This window comes from Homarus americanus, unplaced genomic scaffold (genome assembly GCF_018991925.1).
Source record: "Homarus americanus isolate GMGI-L3 unplaced genomic scaffold, GMGI_Hamer_2.0 scaffold367, whole genome shotgun sequence".
Taxonomy (NCBI): Eukaryota; Metazoa; Arthropoda; class Malacostraca; order Decapoda; family Nephropidae; genus Homarus; species Homarus americanus.
Genome location: NW_024743709.1, coordinates 687,920 through 714,854, shown reverse-complemented (window position 1 = coordinate 714,854; position 26,935 = coordinate 687,920). Strand labels below are relative to the sequence as shown.

Genomic DNA, 26,935 nt, shown 5'->3' with positions numbered 1-26,935 from the left:
CTCCTCCTCCTCCTCCTCTTCCTCCTCCTCTTCCTCCTCCCTAATATTACATTTGCGAGGAGAATTTTCCACAGAACTGAGCAATTTGGAGCGGATCACAGCCTGGGTCACATGAGTGGTAAATTGTAGTGTGGTGCACCAAAGGAGTTAGCTGTATAGTGCGTAGTTCGGACGTGTGTGTGTGTGTGTGTGTGTGTGTGTGTGTGTGTGTGTGTGTGTTCAGCAAGTTACCACAACACTTCAACACAGGCAAATAAACACTTTCTCTCATTAATTACACCAGACAAAGACAATTTAGGAAGAAAAGGTATAAATTAAGATTAAGATTTATTCTTCTGTGTCTTACCCTGCAGGATGGCTGAAGGGAACGCCCAACGACGCTTCCTGGAGCAGAAACTGAAGGACTATGATGTTAATGTGTGGCCTGGCGGTGCCGAGAGATATGATACACGTGAGTACCTTCCTGTGTCATGCTGGGGGCTGGTGGTCCCTCACTCATGCTGGGGCTGGTGGTCCTCCTCATGCTGGGGCTGGTGGTGCACCTCCCTCTCATGCTGGGGCTGGTGGTCCCTCCTCCCTCTCATGCTGGGGCTGGGTGGTCCCTCCCTCTCATGCTGGGGGCTGGTGGTGCACCTCCCTCTCATGCTGGGGGCTGGTGGTCCCTCCCTCTCATGCTGGGGGCTGGTGGTCCCTCCCTCTCATGCTGGGGGCTGGTGAGGTACCTCCCTCTCATGCTAGAGGCTGGTGAGGTCCCTCCCTCTCATGCTGGGGGCTGGTGCTGGTACCTCCTCTCTCTCTCATGCTGGGGCTGGTGGTCCCTCCCTCTCTCATGCTGAGGCTGGTGGTCCCTCCCTCTCATGCACAGGGGCTGGTGTACCTCCCTTTCATGCTGGGGGATGATGGTCCCTCCCTCTCATGCTCGGGGCTGGTGGTTCCTCCCTTTCATGCTGGGGGATGATGGTCTCTCCCTCTCATGCTGGAGGCTGCTAGTCCCCCCTCTCATGCTGGGGCCTGCTAGTCCTATAAGCTGTACCAACACAACAATAGGGTGTCCGCGGGCAGTTATCTCTTGTAATTCCTTGGCTAACACAGACACACACAACAGCTGGAGTAATGTGTTAGGATAGGTAAGGGTTGGTTAGGTTAGGTTGACTCTTCACCAACACTTGACTGTCCAACACCTAACTCGCCAACACTTTAATTTGTTTTACTTAGTTTTTATTTTTATTCACTAATGTCTTATTATATTATGTTTCATTAATCTGTTTATTTACAGTTTTTTTTAATATAGTTTGTTTAAAATTTATTTACAATTATTTCACCTTGAATGTTTTCCTCACCTGTCCAGTTTATTTGATTTCCTAATTTATTTATTTTTTTGTGTTGACTTATTTGTTATTTATTTTTATTGTGTGTGTGTGTGCGTGTGTGTGTGTGTGTGTGTGTGTGTATGTATGTGTGTGTATGTGTCTCTCCCAGGGCACGGCCTCGCCAACTTCACTGTGCCTCACCTCCCGGACCTCCTCAGCACCTCCTCCTACCTGCCCTACCCCCCCGACCGTGAGTATTGTCTCTCATTAATCACCTGTCATGCACCTACACCACCTGTCATGCCCTACCTCCACCACCTGTCATGCACCTACACCGCCTGTCATGCACCTACACCAACTGTCATGCACCACCTCCTCCACCACCTGTCATGCACCTCCTTCACCACCTGTCATGCACCTCCTCCACCACCTGTCACGCACCTCCTCCTCCTCCTACCTGTCATGCATCCCTCCTCCCACCACCTGTCCTTACATCCCTCTCCACACCACCTGTCATACCTCCTCCACCACCTGTCCACACCTCCTCCTCCACCACCTGTCGCCATCCCTCCTTCACCACCCTGTCAGCCCATCCCTCCACCACCTGTCCATGCACCTCCTCCACCACCTGTCACACCTCCTCCTCCACCACCCTGTCATGCATCCCTCCTCCACCACCTATCGCCATCCCTCCTCCACCACCTGTCACACCTCCTCCTACACCAACTGTCATGCACCACCTCCTCCACCACCTGTCATGCACCTCCTTCACCACCTGTCATGCACCTCCTCCACCACCTGTCACGCACCTCCTCCTCCACCACCTGTCATGCATCCCTCCTCCACCACCTGTCACGCACCTCCTCCTCCACCACCTGTCATGCATCCCTCCACCACCTACTTTGCCCCATGTGTCCAGCTGGCACCACCTGGCCACGCCCTATTTGTACTACACCAGCTGAGACAAAACTCGACCGTTCTTATCAGTTGGTGGTGGTAGTAACGCTCTTTATTGATTTATTTTTACTTTACGAAATTTTATCCTTAAGAACTTATTCTGAGCTAAAGACATACCCTCAGCTAAAAGGGCATACTCTCAGCTAAAAGGACATACTCTCAGCTAAAAGGACATACCCTCAGCTAAAAGGACATACTCTCAGCTAAAAGGACATACTCTCAGCTAAAAGGACATACTCTCAGCTAAAAGGACATACTCTCAGCTAAAAGGACATACTCTCAGCTAAAAGGACATACTCTCAGCTAAAAGGACATACTCTCAGCTAAAAGGACATACTCTCAGCTAAAAGGACATACTCTCAGCTAAAAGGACATACCCTCAGCTAAAAGGACATACCCTCAGCTAAAAGGACATACCCTCAGCTAAAAGGACATACCCTCAGCTAAAAGGACATACTCTCAGCTAAAAGGACATACTCTCAGCTAAAAGGACATACCCTCAGCTAAAAGGACATACTCTCAGCTAAAAGGACATACTCTCAGCTTAAAAGAAAAACATGTCCCCTGTTAACTCGTTGTCGTTGTTGTTATTGTTGTTGTTGTTTTTGGTGACATTTATGCCTGTTGGATGTGACAGCCAACAGGGTGCATTACTTTCTGACAGTAAAATCTTTCTGTCAACAAGAGAAACTGTCAGTGGATCTTGTCAGTACGCTTCTTCCATGACACTTGTTACTGTCGCTACACCTACCCCACCCCCTCCCTCAGAGCGACCATCAGCCCTGGCCAGATGTTTCCTCGACGCGCCCCCGACAGCTCGCCCTCACGCCTTGGGGTTTTGTGAGTCATGGAGGTTGCTGGTCGCGCTCCAACAAGAGGAAAGGTAAAAGATGAGAAATATATAACCTGAAGCAGAGGTGTGGAGGAAGGGAGGATAAATATACACACACACACACACACAAGCTGGGGGTTGAGGACGTAGAGATGACTTCCCTGTAGGTGACGTGTCCCTGATAGATGGTGACAGCGTCTTGGCCTCACAGTATACGTGGGTTGTTCGTACATTAAACAGGGTCATTGCACCTTTCTTTCTTCAGGTTGTGGCTCTGTAGTTTCTCCCCTATCCACCTCTTGTGTTGGTTTCACGCCCCTCTACAGCTTCACGCCTCCCCACAGCTTCACGCCCCTCCACAGCTTCACGCCCCTCCACAGCTTCACGCCCCTCCACAGCTTCACGCCCCTCCACAGCTTCACGCCCCTCGACAGCCACAGTCAACACCTGGGGATGAGTTGGTCCTTTGATACACTATCCTGAAGGACTCGTCTGATGTGTGTTTGTTTATGTCACAGAATCGATTGTTGAAGATGGTCAGAGTATTTTAAACGACCACAGTGTCTTTGGTCTCCTCAAGGGTCACCACAGTAATAATATAAACCCTTACGGCATCTTTTTTTTCTTTTATTAATTTGTATAAACTATGAAATGTTTAACATACAGTATAGAGAGAACTTAGTTAATTAACCTGTCGAATTCAAAGGTCAAAGGTCAAATGTTTCTCCAGCCACTTTTACTGTACTGTTAGCCACCTACAGTAGTATTTAATCCCCGTACGTGTTATTTTTTCCTTGATATTTACCTCAATACGAAGAATTACTCCGACACACACACACACACACACACACACACATACACACACACACACACACACACACACATATATCCCGGGTGTGGTACCATCAGTGACTGTCAGTTTATTTACGCTGCCAATCGTCCATCACGGCTCACACTCACTGTATGTGCCGGCGAGTAGTTCACGGGGGCATTAAAGACCACGCCCGCAGAATGTCTCCCCCCACGTAAATCCTGTAGGAGGGGGTCCTTACCTCTGCTGACGCCACCACCATCATCTTACAGTTCAGGTCACATTGTGGTCACCTGAAGATTAGGCACCCTAGCTTATTTCTTCTGATGATTAAATACATTAACGCTAACCTTACCTAACCTAACCTAACCTTACCTAACCTAACCTAACCTAACCTAACCTAACCTTACCTAACCTAACCTAACCTAACCTAACCTAACCTATGTCCGTTCATTCCTTCTTGTGTCCGTTAGTCCGTCCTTATGTATCTTAGAGTACTTTCCTTTTATTTATTTATTTATATTATCATTTACGTCTCTATATCTCTCCCTAAGAAACCGTGATCTGATTTCCGAGTTATCAAGACACCTGATTTCCGAGTTATCAAGACACCTGATTTCCGAGTTATCAAGACACCTGATTTCCGAGTTATCAAGACACCTGATTGCCGAGTTATCAAGACACCTGATTGCCGAGTTATCAAAGCACCTGTTTATAATGATAGGAGGGGGTGGGGGGTGGGGGGGTGCATTTAAAGGGTGTTTGTGCTCTCAGGTGAAAACGCTTACTGATTTAATGAGTAAAACGTAAACAAACAAAAAATAGGGACTTGTAATTTCGTTTTCTTATGGCGACACAACACAGCAGGTCCCAACTATCAGTGACAGAGGGTGTGTGGGTGTGTGGATGTGTGGGTTTGTGTGTTGGTGTGGGTGTGTGTCCCTCCTCCTCCTCCTCCTCCTCCTTCTTCCCCTCCTCCCCCTCCTTCCCCCTTCCTCCTCCTAGTAGATGTTATCAGAGGCGTCGTCCAGATTGGTAAAGTGTTGTTGTTTCGAGAACAATGAACACTCCAACACTTAAACACGTGACTCCTCGTCTCTGGCCACTTGTCGTTCATGTTACTGTGTTGTAATATTTTCCTTCCTTCAGTAGATAAATGTGCCGTTAAATGTTTTATTGCCGCCACCCTCTCTGACGGCTGGTGTGTGTGTGTGTGTGTGTGTGTGTGTGTGTGTGTGTGTGTGTGTGTGTGTGTGTGTGTGTGTGTGTGTGTGTGTGTGTGTGTGTGTGTGTGTGTGTGTGTGTGTGTGTGTGTGTCTAACTATCTATCTATCTATCTATATCTATTTATCTATGTGTATGTAAGCTGCCTCCCTCCATACACACGTCCCCAACAATAACAGAAGAATGTGATATATTAAGCCAAGGAAAATAGCTCACACACACAGCCCCGTAATAACTGAGGCTGACGGTACCCTATATTAGACCCGGCCTGTGTGGGTGGGGGAGGGTGTGTGTGGGTGGATGGGTGGGTTGTGTGGGGGCGGGAGGATAGTTGATTGGAAGTGAGGCAGATGTGTGGAAAGACAGATAGACAGACAGATGCAATTGTATTATGTGGCTAACTTACTCCTAACCTAACCAAACCCTCCTCTCAAAGACATTATTAATAGTTCAGTTTTTAAAGATCTTGTTACCGGACTTAGTGACCTAACCATATTGCTCGCCCAGTTAAGAGTGACGAAAATATAACAGCCTCGTAACGATAACTATCTGCCAGAGTGTAGATCATTACTCATAATGATCTATACTTGGACCAGTCGTAACTCCGGAAGCCGGCATGTTGTCATTGGCTGTCGTTGTCGCCACTGTTTTTAGAGGTACTGTATGTGGACGGGGACGACAGCACGTCACCCACTACTAATAGACCGAGAGCATCTAGACAAAGACAGACAGACAGACATGAAGGAAGTGGCAGAGCGGCAGAGTCTTGGTCACGTATAGATAACAGTGGCCGTGTCTGGGAGCCGCTCTGTTCATGTCAGCTAATATGGGGCCAACACCACGATGGGGAGCTCATCGTCACACAAGGTGGAGAGAGAGGAACCTGTGTTGACAGATCCACGCCGGCGAGATTTTCCTCTTTGGTGCGTCGCCGCTGACCTGGGCTATTGTTCCGTGAGAGCTTTTTGAACTAGCTGACATAAATGACAGAAGAATAACACTGAGGCTCTTAGTTAATCGTTCTATAGCACTCGTTAGGGCACATAATTCAGTGACAGATTCTTAATGTAACCGAACCCTGAATTTTGGAGGTCCGGTCACTGTTGTTACTTCCGGATAAGACCACAAGTTCAGTCAGGTCTTGTTGACGGCGGTAGAGATAACGTGTAGGAAGTAGCTTGTTTTATCTCTCTCCCTCTACCCCCTTCCCCTCTACCTGCTTCCCCCCTACCCTCCTCCCCACCTTCCCTCCTCCCCCTTCCCCTCCTCCCCCTTCCCTCTCCCCTTCCTCACCCCCTTCCTCCTCCCCCCTTCCCTCACCCCCCTTCCCCTCCCCCCCTTCCCTCCCTCACTATTTTTTTTAATCTAATTGAAACTTCGCGACAATTCTCCATCCCTACACGCTTCTGGGCGGTGGACCAACGGACGAATTTATTACCTACCTGAAGACCTAACCTGAAGGAGTTAAAGAGACCATATCCCCTCACGGTCGAGCCTCAGGAGTAATTTAGGGCCCCATTTATTAGCCTTGTGTTTTAACGTCTTTTCTGGTTTGCTGTTACTGAGGATTTTTTTTTACGTATTTTTCTCTGTTCTGTTAAGCCTTTATTTTTTGAGAGAGAGAATTTGGAACCCAGAGTCGTAAAGTATGGTAGTTTGAGTCGTAAAGTATGGTAGTTTGGGTCGTAAAGTATGGTAGTTTGGGTCGTAAAGTATGGTAGTTTGGGTCGTAAAGTATGGTAGTTTGGGTCGTAAAGTATGGTAGTTTGAGTCGTAAAGTATGGTAGTTTGGGTCGTAAAGTATGGTAGTTTGGGTCGTAAAGTATGGTAGTTTGGGTCGTAAAGTATGGTAGTTTGGGTCGTAAAGTATGGTAGTTTGAGTCGTAAAGTATGGTAGTTTGGGTCGTAAAGTATGGTAGTTTGGGTCGTAAAGTATGGTAGTTTGGGTCGTAAAGTATGGTAGTTTGGGTCGTAAAGTATGGTAGTTTGGGTCGTAAAGTATGGTAGTTTGGGTCGTATATAGTTTAGTGAAATAGGAGAGCGTCTGGGTACAGGTATGTGGGAAATGTGTTCGTATTAAAGGATAAGGTCGAGGGATTCGTTTTACTGTCGTGGAGAGAGACAGACAGATAGATAGATAGATAGATAGATAGATAGATAGACAGACAGACAGATAGATAGATAAATAGATAGATAGGAGAAAAGAGAAAGAGTTTTATACTTAAGTGGGGTAAAAGTATAGCAGTTAATGTATATCATCTCTCTCTCTCTCTCTCTCTCTCTCTCTCTCTCTCTCTCTCTCTCTCTCTCTCTCTCTCTCTCTCTCTCTCTCTCTCTCTCTCTCTCTCCCCCCTAAATGACACGGGAAAGTAAGCTGGAGTGATCGTTAGTGTCAGTAGTTTTCTTTAAGTGTTGTAAACAGGGCGTTGTAAATGAAAGCAAATGTTGGTACACTTTAACAGCTGTAAACGGTGAGTATTTTTTACTGTAAATAGGAACTAGAAAGTGTAAACATACCCATGCTGAGTGTTGTAAAGGTGAACTATGACACAAGTGTAAACGAAGGTTAACATTGCGATACAAATGTGAATAACTGTAAACATGACTTCGATTGGGATACTCTCTCTCTCTCTCTCTCACTCAGAGGTGCATAAATGCCTCACTTGTACCGCTATTTGATGCTTATTCCCCAGGAAATTTAACTATTGTTAGTTTATTCAGATGTAATGACCTTGTGTAGTCCACCATCACCTTGCTGTGTCGCTGTGATTAGTGAGGTTGTTTATTATTTACAGGAAGTAAGACCGACAGTCCTTGAGTCCATCCTCACTGGTCTGGGTCTTGTGGCTTATTATGTTCTGTACAGTAAGGCCTGCAGGGGGTGTCAGTGTTACCAGAATAGTAAAACACTGCCAGGGGGTCTCAGAGTGTTGCCAGAATAGTAAAACACTGCCAGGGGGTGTCAGAGTGTTGCCAGAATAGTAAAACACTGCCAGGGGGTGTCAGAGTGTTGCCAGAATAGTAAAACACTGCCAGGGGGTGTCAGAGTGTTGCCAGAATAGTAAAACACTGCCAGGGGGTCTCAGATATGGTGTGAGGATTGTCCTAGCCCAGTATACAGTACATGTCGTTTGTTTGATGTTTCAGGTGGCAGGACAAAGCGGTCTCCTCTCCCTAAAGGAGTACGACCGAGTCTGGAGGCGCTGGGTAAGGCACGGTAGCCCCCACCTCCACCTCCCCCTCGTGCCTGTCTGTCGCTTTAGTAGCTCAGCCCCCCCTTGGTCGTGTACTGTACTGACCTCATGTGTCGTCCGCTGTAGTGGTCGTCTCACTCGCCTCACTCGTCTATTTTGTTCGTCTAATATAACAACTTTTTTTTCTTGTACTAAAGTAACTAAACTACTTATATTTTGGATCAATGATGATTAACCCTCCTAGTTTATTTCACCTGATGATTTAACAGCCTAACTTTTTAACTGGAGGAGGGATTAGGTTAGGTTAGGTTAGGTTAGGTTAGGTTACTTAATCATCAGGTGAAATAAGTTAGGGTGCCTAATCTTCAGTTGATTCCACATTTGTGTAAAGGAAGTTTAGTCAACTGTATTGTATAACCTGACACTAAACATGACCCAGAAATGATGTTTAGGTATGGGTAACGTCACCTCTGTTATTATTCACAGACGAAGTAAAAAACAGGATAATATTGAAATAATTGTTTTCTACACTCACTCTCAGAAGGTAAACACGTATACACAAAGGCTAAATAAAGTTGTCTTGTATTTAAAAGATTAGACGAGTTATTTACCCTTTTACGTCCGTCTAAGACTACAGTGATACACATGGAAAGCTTTTAACTGGTGACTCTGACTAAATTTGCCTTTACAGTGGTATAGTGTGTTGACTGTGCGCTCGCCTGCATTGGATTTTTGCAAACTAATATATTCCTTTTTTAGCACACACACACACACACACACACACACACACACACACACACACATACACACACACACACACACACACACATTTAATATCTTACAGCAGTTTCTTTGGTGCGGCAGCTTTGTGTGTGTGTGTGTGTGTGTGTGTGTGTGTGTGATTTTTGGCGTAACAGAGCTTTGCGTGTTGAGATGTGTCCTCACGTATTGCCAAGTACTTAGATGGCCGGAGAGACACGTCCAGTTAAAACATATTCAAATGAAATCTCTCTCTGATAACTAGGTTGAGGTGAAGTGCTGGGGTGATGGCTTTAGATAACTCAGTCCAGGCAAGGTCCATGGTATTGTTTTCACCTCAGTACAGTGGTTTGGTGAAGATCTTCCCAATTTTCAGTGATTCCTGTGGTCCTTGAAGGTGATTAAGACGTTTGAGAACAGGAGTTTTACCATTTTTTAGTGCTTTAATGGACGCTCTTCATCTAGAGAGTCTTTAAATCCACATCACCTACAGGTTCTTGAAATACTGGTGTGGCTCTTCCCTATAAGGCGATGATCTGTCCTTGGGATCCCGGAGTATGATGTCATATTTCCAGAGGTCGGCCTATATCAATTTACCCTTTTTTATCATCATTTTATTAATAGGAAAACCTCTTAAATGAATCTAGGGACACATTGTTCTCCTCTCGTCCTGAGCCACGAACCCCGAGATTCAGCCTCGTGAACCCGAAGCAGTAGACTGATACATTATTCTGTTCATAAATACTTCGGATTTACTTGTCTGAATCTCGGGGTTCGTGGTTCAGGACGAGAGAGAGACATAACTGCCCTCAACAGACACAGACATCACACGCACAACAGACACCAACAGACGCCTCACGCACAACAGACACCAACAGACGCCTCACGCACAACAGACACCAACAGACGCCTCACGCACAACAGACACCAACAGACGCCTCACGCACAACAGACACCAACAGACGCCTCACGCACAACAGGCAACAACAACAGTGTGACGAAACAGCCTTGTGCAATAGAGCATAACATCAAACAGTGTCTCTGAGCTGCTGTTGTCCTCCTCTTCAACAACAAAACCTTTACCCGGAGACTAAATAATATATACCGCGTTAAATTAAACTATGTGTACAGCAAAGACCAAAATATACTGTACGTTCGTTTAACCACAAAATTTACCTTACACAAAATATGATTACCTGTTTTTAAAATGTAATTACCTGATTTTTTTTTTAAATATTTTACCTGATTTTAAAATACAAATGTTATCCTAAATTTTGTCTTAAGATTCGGGAGTAAATATTGAGTGGTATGTTAATTTATATTCAAAGAAATTAATTAGATAAATGATAATACTGCTCTCTCTCTCTCTCTCTCTCTCTCTCTCTCTCTCTCTCTCTCTCTCTCTCTCTCTCTCTCTCTCTCTCTCTCTCTCCTTGGGAAGTGTGTAGAGTTCTGGAGGTAAAGTTTCAAGACAGTTTGTTAAATCACCTCATTCATAAAAGTTCATGGTCGGTGTTATAGACTTCTCGCTAGATGCTCCTCCCTTTGTCCCCGCCCGGAGCGTCAGACAGGTCCTGGGTGGTGGTGGTGGTGGGTGGTGGTGGTGGTGGTGGTGGTGGTGGTGGTGGGTAATAGTGCTGGGTAATGGTGCTGGGTGGTGGTGGTTGGTGGTGATAGTGGGACTGGTGGTGGTGGTGCTGGTGTGTCTGTCTGTCTCTCTGTCCTCCCCCAAAATAACTCCAGAATATATAGTAGATTTCCACCAAAACTTGTTACATGTGATCGACAGGTGACCAAAAAGTCTACACGATACATTTTTAACAGAGTAAATCACGCCCAAAATTGACCAAATATTGCCACGGTAACGGCCACGGTTCACTCACTGCTAAGACAAGGTTTCTCGGGGCGTTAACCTAACCCAACCTAAGAACATCACTAGTAGTTGGGTTATTTGCTCTGTCATGGTAATTGTTCGCTGGCAAGGTTGATTTTTTTATTAATTGAAATAAAATATGATGAGTTTTGGGGGGACGAGATATTTAAAAAATCGACAATATCTTCGAGGGTTTTTTTTAGGGGGGGGACGAGACTTTGGGAAAATCGACAATCTCCATATTTATAGCATCTGCGTCGGGGAGTGATGCCTGCCATGGGCGTCATCCTCTCTGAGACTCCTCCTCCAGGTGGTGGGGGAGTTAGTGTACACCTGAGATGATGTACACAATCTTACTTCCTACAGCCAGACTCGTACATGGGTGAAGAATGTACTCTCTCTCTCTCTCTCTCTCTCTCTCTCTCTCTCTCTCTCTCTCTCTCTCTCTCTCTCTCATCATAAACTACACACTGTCTTGTAAGTGTCAAGAAAGAAAGACAGATAACCCTGGTATAAGAAGTTAAGGTTATCAGCACAAGTATAGTGGTGTTGTATCTCTCAGGTCACTACAGTAAGATGAGTCACCACCACCCTCAGGAGCCCCAACAACAAGGTCACCACCACCCTCAGGAGCCCCAGCAACAAGGTCACCACCACCCTCAGGAGCCCGTGTGTCGTAGAGTGAAACAGTGTTTTATTCCCCTGTGTTCTTTGTCACCAGCGTGTGAAGTGAAGCTGCCGCCGCGTTACTGGGGAAAATCTTTTGTTGGTTAAAATGCAGTTATCATCATGACTCAGCGTGTGTGTGTGTGTGTGTGTGTGTGTGTGTGTGTGTGTAGGTCTCACTCCACCCTTCGAGGACTACATTTTAATTTGCAGTTCCTCAAAAAACAATAATTTACTTAAACTCTAATCCTCAAGGGGTTAAACCACCGTCCTTGCAGGTTTATAGTTTAAACCACCAACCACTGGGCGGTTAAATAACACCGTCGGAGCTACAGTAAACCTCCCACTCTGAAAGGTTATACTTGGACTCAGGGAACAACGTCGAGGAGGAGGAGGAGACTGGAAGATTCACTCCTCACCTGTGTTACGTGACGCCAGGTAACAGTGGGTGTTACTCTGGGTTGACAAGGATGATCACGTGAAGATTACCCCCCCCTCCCCCCTGGGTTAGATTAGGTAAGGGTGTTTAATTATCAGGTGAAAAAAGCTTAGGGTGTCTATTCTTCAGGTGATCCCGTAAATGTTTCAGGTACGAGGTGATTAAGTCTAGGTGTAGTGACGGTGGCTGTGTAAGACGTCAACAAGAGAGAGACAAAGTAAACAGAAATTATGTCTTATTGAACATCAAGTGTACGACCACCTGCAGGAGAGACAGACAGACAGACTATGCGAATCTCCTTACAGCCTGGCAGGGAAGCACACACACACACACACACACACACACACACACACACACACACACACACACACACACACACACACACACACACACACACACACACACACACACACACACACACACACACACACACACACACACACACACCTCTCCATTACTCATTAATAGCGTGTTTATCCGTGTATGTTTGTGCTATTGTATGTATCTGTGTGTGTACGTGTATACATTAATCACACTACCTATCTCTTTCTACAACACAACAAGCTACATCTCCCCCAAGCGCCTCAGACCACTACACTCTTGGAACACAACAAGAGACTCCAAGTAGTTTTTGTTTCCTTCACACTTGACGGTCGAGAGAATTCATTGCCTCATTCTACTGTGACTTAAGTTTGCTGACGCCCTTGGAGTACACGAGGCCTTGAGGGGGACACTAGATCAAGGAGGAGGAGGGGGAGGTGTTTAGGGTGGACGGTGCATGGAGGGGCATTGAACTTAACTTTTGTCCTTGGTGTGTGTGTGTGTGTGTGTGTGTGTGTGTGTGTGTGTGTGTGTGTGTGTGTGTTTCTACGCTCGATTGGCTACTCTTAGGCTAAGTCAGGTGTGTGAGTTTTTAAAAGCCAGTTGAGATCACAGGTAATGAGAGTCAGGTGTTGTCTTCAGGTGTACAGTTTTAGATACGACAAAAATCCTACGCCCATCGATCCCCCTCTCCTCCTCTCCTCCTCTTTTCCTCCTTCTCTCCCCACTTCCTTCTTTCCTTTATCCCTTCTTTACCCCCTCTCTCCCTCTCCCCCCTTTTCCCCCTTCTCCTTCTTCTAGTGCAGTGCTAACGAAAAATAAGTAGTTTTAAGTCTGCTGTGTACTATATCCGCACTGCCCTTAATAAACGACTGTCGGGCATTTGGAGGTAACGCTAGGTTAGGTTAGGTTAGCGTGAGGGTGGGTTAGGTCAGGTCAGGTTAGCGTGAGGGTGGGTTAGGTCAGGTCAGGTTAGCGTGAGGGTGGGCTAGGTTAGGTTAGGTTAGCATGAGGGTGGGTTAGGTTAGGTCAGGTTAGCATGAGGGTGGGTTAGGTCAGGTTAGCGTGAGGGGTGGAGGTTAGTCAGGTTAGCGTGAGGTGGGCAGGGTCAGGTCAGGTTAGCGTGAGGGTGGGCCTAGCGTGAGGTTAGGTTAGGTTAGGGTTAGCGTGAGGTAACGCTAGGTTAGGTAGTTAGCGTGAGGGTGGGTTAGGTTAGGTCAGGTTAGCGTGGTGGGTTAGGTCAGGTCAGGTTAGCGTGGTGGGCTAGGTTAGGTTAGGTTAGCGTGAGGGTGGGCTAGGTTAGGTCAGGTTAGCATGAGGGTGGGTTAGGTCAGGTCAGGTTAGCGTGAGGGTGGGCTAGGTTAGGTTAGGTCTAATCTTCAGGTAATCCAATAAACGCCTCACTAGTGTGGGTGGTGGCCATATGTCTGAGAAACTCAACAAAGACCAAGAGTAAATCCCCTCACTGGTACGAGTCATTTTGGTACCCCATGACGGGCGTTCATTAACCTGCCACACCGCCGTCATAACACACCAACCCTAATTATTTACACCTGCTTGTTTTGCTACACCTCTACACCTGAGTCTCACCTGCGGACAGTGACAGGGGGTTGTGTGTCACTAAAGGGGTGTATTAATAGTTGGTAGTAGGTCTTGGGTAACTCGTTGGGTGTTTGTTTGTAGAGGGTGTTTGTTTGTTTGTTTGTTTACTGTGTTTTTGTTGTTACTGTTTTGGTCATTATTATTATTATTATTATTATTATTATTATTATTATTATTATTATTATTATTATTATTTATTATTATTATTATTATTATTATTTATTATTTATTGTTAGTAATATTATTATTATTATTAGTAGTAGTAGTGTGTGTGTGTACAAGAGGGGGATTACACAGGCAAGTAATCCCAGTACAAGAGAGGGATTACTCAGGCAAGTAATCCCCATAGTCGTTCCCACCACACAGCCTCCTACTGGAAAAAATCCCACCATCTGCCAGTACAAAGTCTTAAATCCTTCCCAGAGTCAGTTAAATCCCAATAGCTTGTTAGGATGGACTTCAGTCCTACACCCAGGAGAACGGATGGGTCCTACACTGGTTTTGGAGACTGCAGGAGCTGACGGTGGCGTGAGGACCTAACCTAACCACACCTAAATCATGACCCCTTACTTGAGAAAAAATTTGCCCACGTATAAAAACATCTTGGCGTCTTGTACCTTGGTGTTTGTGCTTAATTAAGAGGTAGAGAGACACTTGTTATCGGTAAGGTGTCTCATTAGTGTTACCTGTGTGGTCATTTATTCTCCCTGGCCTTTATCTATAGTTGAGACAGTAGTGATTTGTAAAATAATATTGGTTGCCCCTCGTGTAACGCGGATGGCCGGCCCAAGGGCCACCTAGAGGTGAATTTGTTTAAGGTGTAGAAGCTGTCGCCAACACAACAACCACACCCTAAGTTAACTAGCTGCATGACCCAGTGTCAAGGAATAGTCCGAGAAGACCGGACAACTCGTCAACTGCACTGGCTAACCATTATCCCAGAACACGTTCCACAAATCGATTAACATCCAGGTTCGAAATTGCTGCTGGGTAGACAGAAGCAAATGGCGTAAAGAAACTTGCCCAGAGTTTCACCCTGCCCGGGGATCGAACCCGGGACCTCTCTCTCTCTCTCTCTCTCTCTCTCTCTCTCTCTCAGGTCTATTTATTTATTTAGATCCTATGTTCATGTTGTGGCATCAAGGGTAGTCACCTATGATCACAGACTTTAGTTTGGACTGTGTGGCTGTGGTGCCAGGAGGTGGAGCTGTTAAGCCAGGCACTAATTCACCTGTCACTGTCTGCCTCATCCCTCACACGGCACTACTACCACCATCACTACTACTCTACTCCCATCACCACGACCATCATCACTACCACCATCACTATACCACCTCCGTCACAATCACCACCATCATCAACCACCACCATTATCACTTCTGCTACGATCACCATTATCACCATTATCACCTAACCTAAACCTTCACGGATAAGCGTTTGATGAATTCCCTAAACTGGACAAGAGAGGGGGGTGGTGTGTGTGTGTCTCTGTCTGTCTGGTGAGAGACGTGGCAGGGGGATGACACTGGCTCAGAGGGAGGTAAAGTGAGGTGTGAGGAGAGTCTTGTTCTTCCTAGACACACTCACCCTCACAACACCTCGCCACGTTTTTTGTTCTCACCTATTAGAGCAGATATAAACTCATGTTGTTGTTGTTAAGTCCTTTGTTGTGTCTCAGTATGTCTCTCACTTCCTTATCTCACCTGTTTATCTCACCTGCTTGTCTCACCTTGTCTCAGTCATAAGGTTGTTTTGACTGATTATTATTATCATCTCGTTGAGGGACTTAATTTTTGTTGTATTTGTATAATTATAATGACTGGTGTTGGTGTTATGGTGTTGTGGATGGTGGGTGTTGTGGGTGGTGTTATGGTGTTGGTGGTAGTGGTGTTGTGGGTGTGAAGGCCCAGCTACCTATGTGTCAGTAAATACCATGAGTGTTCTCCGCCAGGATGTACAGTGAGGAGGGTGGAATGTCTGCCGTAACTTGGCGTTGAGTGAGTGGTTTTTCCCCTGTGATTCTTCAGAGTGTCTCTGTGAGCGCCGTGATGTGTGCCACCTGCCATCACCCCCCCCCGGCCCTCACCTCCGCCAGGCACTCAGTACTCACAACGGGGCTAACACTACCACTCTCAATACTCACAACGGGAGCTCTTTCACCACTTCCCCCAATACTCACAACGGGAGCTCTTTCACCACTTTCCCCAGTACTCACAATGAGACTACCACCACCACTTCCCCCACTACTCACAATGGGACTACCACCACCACTTCCCCCACTACTAACAACGGGACTACCACCACCATCACCACCCTTACTACCCAGACAAATGCCACCATTTATCGTGAACCCTAAATTGAAACTATTCGGAAAACAACATTGAAACAAACAGCTATTTTATTTACTACTTCTTTTAATAAACATAGAGATAATGTCTTAACCTAGACGTCAATGGACAGAGGTTGAAAATACTACAGAAACACATACGAGTGTCATCAGCCTGCAGTGTGATCATCATGTGTATAAACAAAGTACATTATTAAGTTCACATCTTCAGAAACTAGATTGTTGTTATAATAGACCTTTTCATCTTTCTCCCTCACACACACACACACACACACACACACACACACACACACACACACACACACACACACACACACACGGGGTTGTCTTGCCAAAGGGACTTAATGGACCCGTCTACGACATTCACTAGCGGCGGTGCGTGACTCCTCGTTCCCTTCCCACTGATGGTATTTATATCTGACTCCTGGGGGCCCTGAGACGAGCCTGGTCATGTATCTGACTCCTAAGGGCCCTGAGGACGAGCTAGGTCATGTATCTGACTCCCTGGGGGCCCTGAGGGCGAGCCAGGTCATGTATCTGACTCGCTGGGGGCCCTGAGAACGACCCAGGTCATGTATCTGACTCCTGGGGGCCCTGAGTTTGACGAGGCATCTTACCTCAAAATAGATGATCAATGGTGAGGCAGTGTGTGTGTGTGTGTGTGTGTGTGTGTGTGTGTAAATGGTATGTTCTGTGTATATGTGTGTTTGTGCGAACGGCGGTGTATGTTTGCAAGTGTGTGACAAACAAAAACCCTGAAGGAGGAGGGAGACAGGAAGGGGGAGAGAGGGAAGAAGAGGAGATGAAGAGGAGGAGGAGGAAGAGGAGGGAAGAGGAGGAGGAAGGGGGAAGAGGAGGAGGAAGGGAGGAGGAGGAAGGGGACAGTGATGGACTAAGGAGTGGCTCACAGGTTCTCCCCTGGTATGCTGGTGGTCACACTAGTGCAGGTCCTCAACAGTGCCAACTCACCCAGTTTTATTGGCACTCTGGCACCCACCATCATTCACTGCCCCCCTTCCCCCTGCCTCCTAGTTCCTCAGTGTTCTCCCCAGCCCCCCCAGTGCCACCCATCCTCCCCAGTGCCACCCATCCTCCCAGTGCCACCCATCTTCCCCAGTGCCACCCACCCATGCCCCCCCCAGTGCCATCCTCCCCAGTGCCACCCATCTCCCCAGTGCCACCCATCTTCCCCAGTGCCACCCATCTTCCCCAGTGCCACCCATCCTCCCCAGTGCCACCCATCTTCCCCCAGTGCCACCCATCTTCCCCAGTGCCACCCATCCTCCCCCAGTGCCACCAATCCAGTCCCATCTTGCCCCCAGTGCCATCTTCCCCCAGTGCCACCCATCATCCCCAGTGCCACCCATCATCCCCAGTGCCACCACCCATCCTCCCCAGTGCCACCCATCCTCTCCATTGCCACCCATCTTCCCCAGTGCCACTACCATCCTCCCAGTGCCATCCTCCCCAGTGCCACCCATCTTTCACCCATCCCCCAGTGCCACCCATCCTCCCCAGTGCCACCCATCCCCAATGCCACCCATCTTCCCCAGTGCCACCATCCTCCCCAGTGCCACCCATCCTCCCCCAGTGCCACCCATCCTCCCCCAGTGCCACCCATCCTCCACCCAACGACTCTATGATAATAATCAATTAACTGCCTTACCGTAAAGCTGTTTGTTTGTTTGTTGTTCTTCCGTGGAATGCAAGAGTGTTCTCAGCTGTATGTGTTATGGGGGGGGGGGATAGACTGAGGAGAAACAGTCTGTGTACCTGAGGCAGACTGACGCGGTCCCTGTAGAGTTGTAGACAAGGTGAATAATTTTTCCCATGTGGTCGAAATTCTAACCTAACCTAACTTAACTTAAGACTGGTACACATTTACCTCTTACAATACATACATACATACATACATACATACATACATACACCTTCAAGTACTGTAAGTGTCGTTGTCTGTCACCCTCTGATTCATGGATCATTCTGTCGTTTATAAGAGAATGGAAAAAAAAATTGTGACACGACTGACAGAAACTTACATTAATTCTGACAGTGAAAAGCTAATGGGTGTTTTTTTTCTGTGTGTGTTTCTCTGTAAGTGTCTGTCTTGTTTTTGTATTATTATTCTCGTTTGTCTACCTCTCTCTCAGGTAGCGTGAAGGTGTAGACTCAGACTGACTTGTTGACCAAAATATATGTACATGACCTTTGACCTCTATTAGATAATTAGGACCTTAAACAATGGACTGGTGTTGATTGATTGATTGGTGTTGAAAGGTAAAGCTTGATTCATACTCCTCATGTTACAGGTGGTGTACTGTTCAATGTTGTGTGTGTACTATAATGGTCTGTACTGTACACGCTATTGTACTATTATGGGCCAGACTTATGTACTACCATAGACTATACTGTACGCTTAATTGTACTAAAAATTCACTGTACACTTTATTGTAGGTCAGTCGTTCTATCATAGGTTGTCACTGTACACTTGATCTACTATCGTGGCTATTAATGTACACTTTATACTATCGTGGCTATTAATGTACACTTGATCTGTTATCGTGGCTAATAATGTACACTTTATCTACTATCGTGGCTATTAATGTACACTTGATCTACTATCGTGGCTATTAATGTACACTTTATCTGTTATCGTGGCTATTAATGTACACTTGATCTCCTATCGTGGCTATTAATGTACACTTGTTCTACTATCGTGGCTATTAATGTACACTTTATCTGTTATCGTGGCTATTAATGTACACTTGATCTCCTATCGTGGCTATTAATGTACACTTTATACTATCGTGGCTATTAATGTACACTTGATCTACTATCGTGGCTATTAATGTACACTTGATCTACTATCGTTGGCATATTAATGTACACTTGATCTACTATCGTGGCATTAATGTACACTTGATCTGTTATCGTATAACGTTTGATCTACTATCGTGGCTATTAATGTACACTTGATCTACTATTGTGGCTATTAATGTACACTTTATCTGTTATCGTGGCTATTAATGTACACTTTATCTGTTATCGTGGCTATTAATGTACACTTTATCTGTTATCGTGGCTATTAATGTACACTTGATCTGTTATCGTGGCTATTAATGTACACTTGATCTACTATCGTGGCTATTAATGTACACTTTATCTGTTATCGTGGCTATTAATGTACACTTTATACTATCATGTACACTTTTAACACACATTATGGGTCAAGGGAACACTATAGACGAGTACGTTATAGGACACATTTGTTTACACCTAACCTAACCTAACCTAACCTAACCTAACCTCTCTCTCCTGACAGAGCCGACGACGGTGGGGATTCAGATGTTCATCAACTCCTTCGGCTCTCTTAACGCTGCTAATATGGTCAGTACCCTTTCTCTGTAGTAGTAGTAGTAGCAGTAGTAGTAGTAGTAGTAGCCATGAGCAAGGTGTGGTAATTAATATGGCTGTGGTGTTTACAGGACTACAGCATCGATGTGTTCCTGCGTCAATACTGGAATGACCATCGTCTGATGTTCAACAATACACGTGCCCACTTCACCATCACCGACCCCATTGTGAGTATTGCCTCTCTCTCTCTCTCTCTCTCTCTCTCTCTCTCTCCTGATTGTATGGTGTTTAAGAGAGGAGTGATAATAGATAGATAGATAGATAGATAATTTTACCGGAGATAGTGTTGATGGGAAGGTAAATTTCATCTGGTAGCCCCTGCCCTGCCCTGCCCTGCCCTGCCCTGCCCTGCCCTGCCCTGCCCTGCCCTGCCACACGCCAGCTCTGTTAATCCACACACGTTTATAAGCGTAGATAAGAATGTGTCCGGGAGCTGCTGCCAAGGTGTGTCACGGTGTGCAGAACAGGGATGCAAAACCACACACACACACACACACACACACATACTGTAGGGACATATAGATACACACAGTTAAGCACAGGTACACACAAACACACACAGTGGATGGATGGGTGGCGTGGGTGGGTGAGTGGTTGGGTGGGTGGGTGGGTGGTGGTAAGGGGTGGGGTATATATAGACGTAAGGTGGGCAGCCAACACAGAAATAGACTGGCGAAAATATGGTATGTTTATAGAGAGAGAAAGAGATAGAGATAGAGAAAGAGAGATAGAGAAAGAGATAACACACACTAACTCTCCTTCTCCCTCCCCCCCCCCCTACCACTCCACACAGATGCAGGCTAAGATCTGAAACCTGATTACATAATTTCAACAACGTTAAGGACGCCGAGATACACAAGGTGATTTGATGCCCAATATTCTCCCCTATGACTATGATAGCAACGGTGACGTCCTCAGCATGAGGTGGGTGTTCTCCTGACGACTTCTGACTTCTGCTGACGATCTCTGACTTCTCCTGACGACTTCTGACTTCTGCTGACGATCTCTGACTTCTCCTGACGACTTCTGACTTGTGCTGACGATCTCTGACTTCTCCTGACGACTTCTGACTTCTCCTGACGACTTCTGACTTGTGCTGACGATCTCTGACTTCTCCTGACGACTTCTGACTTCTGCTGACGATCTCTGACTTCTCCTGACGACTTCTGACTTCTGCTGACGATTCCTGCCTATATCTGACCTCGGCTGACACCTCCAGACCACAGTTGACACTACTTACTTTCTGTACTGACTCTTCCTTCTTTCTGCTGACGCCTCCTGACCACCATTGCTGACTCTTGCTGACACTAACGGCTGACAACACAACACCTCCTCCTCCTCCTCCTCTCCATTAATTAAGGTAAGGTAAACATATTTTTAATCTCTTTTCACCCAACAATTTACATAAGTTTTTAAAGGTGGACAAAAAATTGCTTCCTGCTAAAAATTATTAAACTTATTTTTTTTTTACATTTATAATATAATATAAAATTACTTCCTGTTATTTATATTATGCAAAATTCGTTAAAAAATTAGAATAACTAAATATTGTGATTTTTTGAGAAGTAGAAAATTGCTTCGTGTTATTTTTTTTTTGTTTTCATTCATAATAAAAAATAATTGTGTGTGTGTGTAATAATTGACTCGATTTATCTCACTGTTGTTTTGTGTGTTGTTCAGGCGTTGTGTCGGCGTCTTCCTCCACCCACCTCCTCGTTAGTAGACACTACAGGTATACTTACTTCCTTCCTTCCTTCCTTCCTTCCTTCCTTCCTTCCTTCCTTCCTTCCTTCCTTCCTTCATTCATTCCTTCCTTCCTTCCTTCCTTCCTTCCCCTCACGGATCAACTCTCCACACCGACCCTGATCTCCTCTCTACCTGACCCATTTATAAAGCGGAAAAATATATAATATATAGTTGAAAATTGATCATAATATATGTGTGTGTGTGTGTGTGTGTGTGTGTGTGTATTGAAGACTGAGGACCTCCACATAACTTCCCTAAATGTTGAACGCCCTCTCAGTGCCTTGTGGCCATTTTGATTAGCGTGCCACGTCTCTCACAGGTCATAAAGTGTACAAGATGAAGGTGTGTGGCTCAGTGCCGCTGGTGCCTGACGAGTGTTTTACTTGGCACAGTGAGGGGAAGTGCCCGCCTGGCTCCCGGCTGTCCACACGCAGACAAGTGTAAACAACCCCCCCCCTAAAACTCAAGCAATGATTCCTCACTTTCTTAAATATTGTTTATTGATTTTGCTGTTCAAGAGCTTTTGGTTTGACGTGATCTGGTGTCGGGTGGCGCCAGAAACAGTCATTACCTGAACTTGTGGATCAGTTACAGGTACAGCTGCGTTTTCTTCCATCAACGTAGACTTAATTCTTCTTATCAACATATTAAAAAAATATTATCCTAAGCTTGTGATATACTGAGTCCATAATTCCTTGGGTAAATAAATTACTAATCTTTCTGAATTTTATATCTTTGTTTTTGTTATATATAGATAATACTTTATTTTATTTTATTTTAAAGAATAAATTTAATTATTGTATTTGTGGTGAATCAGTATTTAACGTCATAAAGTGTTGAGTGTACAGCTTTGGTATAAACTTAACGACCTCCACCCACCTCTACCTCCTACCTCACCACCACCACCTCCCTCACCACCACTACCTCCCTCACCACCACCACCTCCCTCACCACCACCACCTCCCCACCACCACCACCTCCTCACCACCACTCAATTCTCCCTCACTCACCACTACCTCCTCACCACCACTCATCTCCCTCACCACCACCACCTCCTCACCACCACCATGCTCACCTGGGGTCTAACCTAACCCAACTAAAAGTTTTGACCTAAACGGCAGGGTCTGAAAGTCTACGGAATGGACTTGCCAGCATTCATTTACCCCCCTCTCTCTCTCTCTCTCTCTCAGTGGAATGTGTGTGTGTGTGTGTGTGTGTGTGTAAATGATGAATGTTAGAAAGCTCTTATTTTATCCGTGATTAAAACTGCTTAACGCTGCCCCCTTTCTCGCTTGTAATACGTCAGTGACCGCCGCCATTAATACCTCAGATACAGGTCGTATTAATGTGATTCATAATAAACGTGGTACTAATATCCTGTACAATTTGTTCCATTTATACTAAGAATTTTTTTTTCATAACCCGGTATTAACACCATTATGATCAGCTGTTAGTGTATATGTTTATTATTTGCCTTAATTATCTTTTGTTTTCCAACTTCTCAACAAACAACTATACTTGCTTGCTGATGCTTTCTTTTTACACTATGTATATGTATGTATGTATGTATGTATGTATGTATGTATGTATGTATGTATGTATGTATGTATATAAAACAGGTTTATACTATCTCTAATAATCAGTTATGTTTGTTTTCCAGTTCTTCCTAAATTATTGCATACAATACCTGTCCTGTTGGCGCCACACTGTTATGATGGTGTGGCCCAGCGTCTGACTACCCCAGCACCACATTCTGATGATGATGCCACTAACATGAAAGTTGTATTGGTGATGGGACTGCCTTGGCATGTGATGATTGTGGCCACATATTGAGAGTGTTAGAGCACCATATTTACTTTACGTAGACAGACATACATACAACGATAGTAATGAGGATGTAAATATATGCTACTACACCACATATTGTCATTTATGGCACCACAATAACATACCTTAGTTGCACACCTGTTGCTTGTGGGGAGGTGTTAGTTTACCTGTATTGCTCTGTTTACACCACATGTTTAAAACGATCTGGGGGGATGATGGTGACACAAAATGGTGATGATGGTGACAATACACGCCTTTCACACCCCACCCACACCCCACCCACACACCTATCACACCCCACCCACACACCTACACGCCTCACAGGAGATTAGGGTCAGCATATTCCCGCTAACTACTCACAGTTGTTTATATCGTCTAGATACCGCGGCGACTTACTTGACATGTTGTGAAAAATTTTGTTGTTCAAATCTGGGAACGTGAATAACATCTTCTTACTCATGTCAGTCAGTCAGGCAGGCTCAGGACGTGACTGTTTTCTCTCCTCTGTGTCAAGGTGTAACAGACTAACAGGTTCAGGGACCCCACACAGACGACAGCCGGGCCTGGTAACGCTGCTATACTCCTTGTTGCATTACCACTGTTTGACCCCTCTATTACTGTGACCCCTCTGTTACTGTGACCCCTCTGTTACTGTGACCCCTCTGTTACTGTGACCCCTCTGTTACTTAACCAGTTACTTGCAGTGCTACCAAGCTTTATATACGGCAGCGGCTGTAACTTGATGCCTTGACTAGGAGAAGCTTCCTTACTGTCCCTCTCCAGCTGACATATACCCACCCCACCTGCTCCCTCCCCTTGTGCCATGTGGGGAGGGACCTCACCCCCCTCCCCCAGGCAGCCACCCGAGTGGAGGGCGCGGGTGAGGTGTGCCACGCTATTGACGGTGTAAACTTCTTGTCGACAGGCTGACCCTCAAGCTCGCCTGCAACTTGCAGCTTGAACACTATCCATTTGACGAGCAGTGGTGTAGCACAGCCCTCGCCTCCTGTAAGTAACCCTTCCTTCTTCACCACCTGCACTAGCACCCACCTACGGCTTCTTCTTTATTACTGTTCTTCACTTGTTTCTTTATACCTCCTTTTTTGGACATGTTCTTGACCCGGCTGACCCAGGCGGTGAAGTGGCCGGGTCACATCGCCTTAGCCCAGCACCGTGTGAGGCTTACCGCTGCCGGAGCCGCCCTCGACTTCCTCTCTTGGTCTCTCAGCACACACCTGTATCTCTGATCACACCCTCTGCCTCACACACCTGTATCTCTGACCACACCCTGTGCCTCACACACCTGTATCTCTGACCACACCCAGTGCCTCACACTCCACCACACACTCTCTCTACTGTCCCTCAAACTCTGTAGATTGAAGTTGAGATGTTTGGTGTTGTAGTTGATAAAGCAAGACGCAGCACAATAGACTGTGGTAATGGCTAGTGGTAGAATAAAAATGGCGATGATTGGATCTCGTTACTAATCTCAATAAATTAGATGGAATGTGTGTGTGTGTGTGTGTGAGTAAAATTTGATGTATAATTCTTAGTATAACAGATTAATTAGACCCGGTAAATTATCTTTAACGTAAATAAACGTCACTGTTCACGGCAACTAAATTTCGGCGAGGGAGATTTTTAGCACTAGCGGTACACAGGAGGTCCAGCTGGTGGTACACAGATGGTCCAGCTGGTGGTACACAGATGGTCCAGCCGGTGATACACAGATGGTCCAGCTGGCGGTACACAGATGGTCCAGCTGGCGGTACACAGATGGTCCAGCTGGCGGTACACAGATGGTCCAGCTGGTGGTACACAGATGGTCCAGCTGGCGGTACACAGATGGTCCCAGCTGGCGGTACACAGATGGTCCATGGCCAGCTGGCGGTACACAGATGGTCCACCTGGTCCGGTACACAGATGGTCCAGTACACAGATGGTCCAGCTGGCGGTACACAGATGGTCCAGGTCTGGTCCAGCGGTACACAGATGGTCCAGCTTGAAAAACGAAGAGAAATTTAAAATGAAAGAAGAAAAACAGACAGAAATGACTACCGTGAAAAGTGTAAAAACGTAGACATAATAAAAGAGAACTTATAGTAAACTTGGAGACAAAAACAAAGAAAACAAGATAAATAATAAACACACACACACACACACACACACACACACACACACACACACACACACACACACAAACAGGATGCATTTTTTTTAGTCACATGTTGTAGAAATTAAAAATCTTACGAACGATACTTAATAACAATTAGAACTTGAAAAATAAACAACAATGTCACGAAGTGTAAGAGGATGCACCTGGGGCGTACCAACGGTAAGGAGGCATATCATATGTCCCAACGGGATGAAGAAAATGTACTCGTTGAGACTGTGTGTGAGAAGGACCTAGGTGTGTATGTTGACAATGAGCTGAAGTTCTCGGGCCATTGTGAGAAGAAGGTAAATCAGGCAAATAAATTATTGGGTCTTATAAGAAGGTCGTTCCAGATATCTAGACGGTCCGTCCCTCGTGACGATCTTCAGGGTAAGTCTTCCCCCATCTGGAGTACTGTCACCCCATCTGGTCCCCGAGATATGCTAGGGACTGTCAGTTGGTTGAAAATGTTCAAAGGAGGGCCACCAAACTGGTGCCTGCACTTCGGCACCTCAGCTACCCTGAGAATTGGGCCTGAACTTGCCTAGCTTATACTACAGACGGGCAGGGGGACCTAGTTGAGGTGTATAAGCATCTCAGGGGCACTACTCAGTTGAGTGTCCTTACTTGGAGCTGGCGGACGCTCGCCCCACAAGGGGTCACAGCTCAAGATTGAAGAAGCCGCAAGTCCAGAAAACCGTGAGGGCAAACTTTTTCGGTGTGAGGGTTGTAAACTCTTGGAACAATCTACCAGAGAGTGTTGTGACGGCACCGAGTGTGAGCTCTTTCAAGACCAGACTTGACCAACACTGGAGCGGGTTCAGGTACATTCAGGAGCCGGTGCATGCCCAGTATTTGCCAACAGTGCGTGACAGAGACGTGGCCGATCGCCCGGGCGGCTAGCGAGCCGATCAGTGGCGAAGAGGATAAAAGTAAAAAAAAGTAAGGAATGTGTGGTGGAGGAGACGAGGAGAGAGGCGGATATTATTGTGTTGAAACATTTGTATTTCGAACAGTGCAAAATATATTACCTTAATCTGATGGTCATTTGGTGGTGAGGCATGGTGGGTGTTGAGTAGGAGGGTGGTGGTGGGGGCGTGGGTAGTGGGCAGCTGGGTGGTGGGCAGCTGGGTGGTGGTGAGGGCGTGGGTAGTGGGCAGCAGGGTGGTGGTGAGGCGTGGGTAGTGGGCAGGATGGTGGTGAGGGGCGTGGGTAGTGGGCAGCAGGGTGGTGGTGAGGGCGTGAGTGGGCAGCTGGGTGGTGGTGGGGCGTGGGTAGTGGGCAGCAGGGTGGTGGTGAGGGCGTGGGTAGTGGGCAGCAGGGTGGTGGTGAGGGCGTGGGTAGTGGGCAGCAGGGTGGTGGTGGGGCATGGGTAGTGGGCAGCTGGGTGGTGGTGGGGGCGTGGGTAGTGGGCAGCAGGGTGGTGGTGAGGGCGTGGGTAGTGGGCAGCAGGGTGGT

General features: G+C 46.3%; 1 protein-coding gene across 1 annotated transcript in view; it reads left to right on the top strand.

The window, feature by feature from the left end:
* The first annotated feature begins 352 nt into the window (after positions 1 to 352).
* The window catches only part of LOC121877428 (glycine receptor subunit alpha-2-like), a 41,433-nt gene continuing 14,850 nt past the window's right edge, over positions 353 to 26,935 (top strand). The window contains exons 1-7 of the mRNA XM_042383185.1: positions 353 to 451; positions 8,282 to 8,341; positions 19,658 to 19,722; positions 19,821 to 19,916; positions 20,543 to 20,558; positions 23,156 to 23,300; positions 24,319 to 24,330. Coding sequence (XP_042239119.1) covers positions 355 to 451; positions 8,282 to 8,341; positions 19,658 to 19,722; positions 19,821 to 19,916; positions 20,543 to 20,558; positions 23,156 to 23,300; positions 24,319 to 24,330 — 491 coding nt within the window. The 5' untranslated portion in view covers positions 353 to 354. The remainder of the gene's footprint in view (positions 452 to 8,281; positions 8,342 to 19,657; positions 19,723 to 19,820; positions 19,917 to 20,542; positions 20,559 to 23,155; positions 23,301 to 24,318; positions 24,331 to 26,935) is intronic.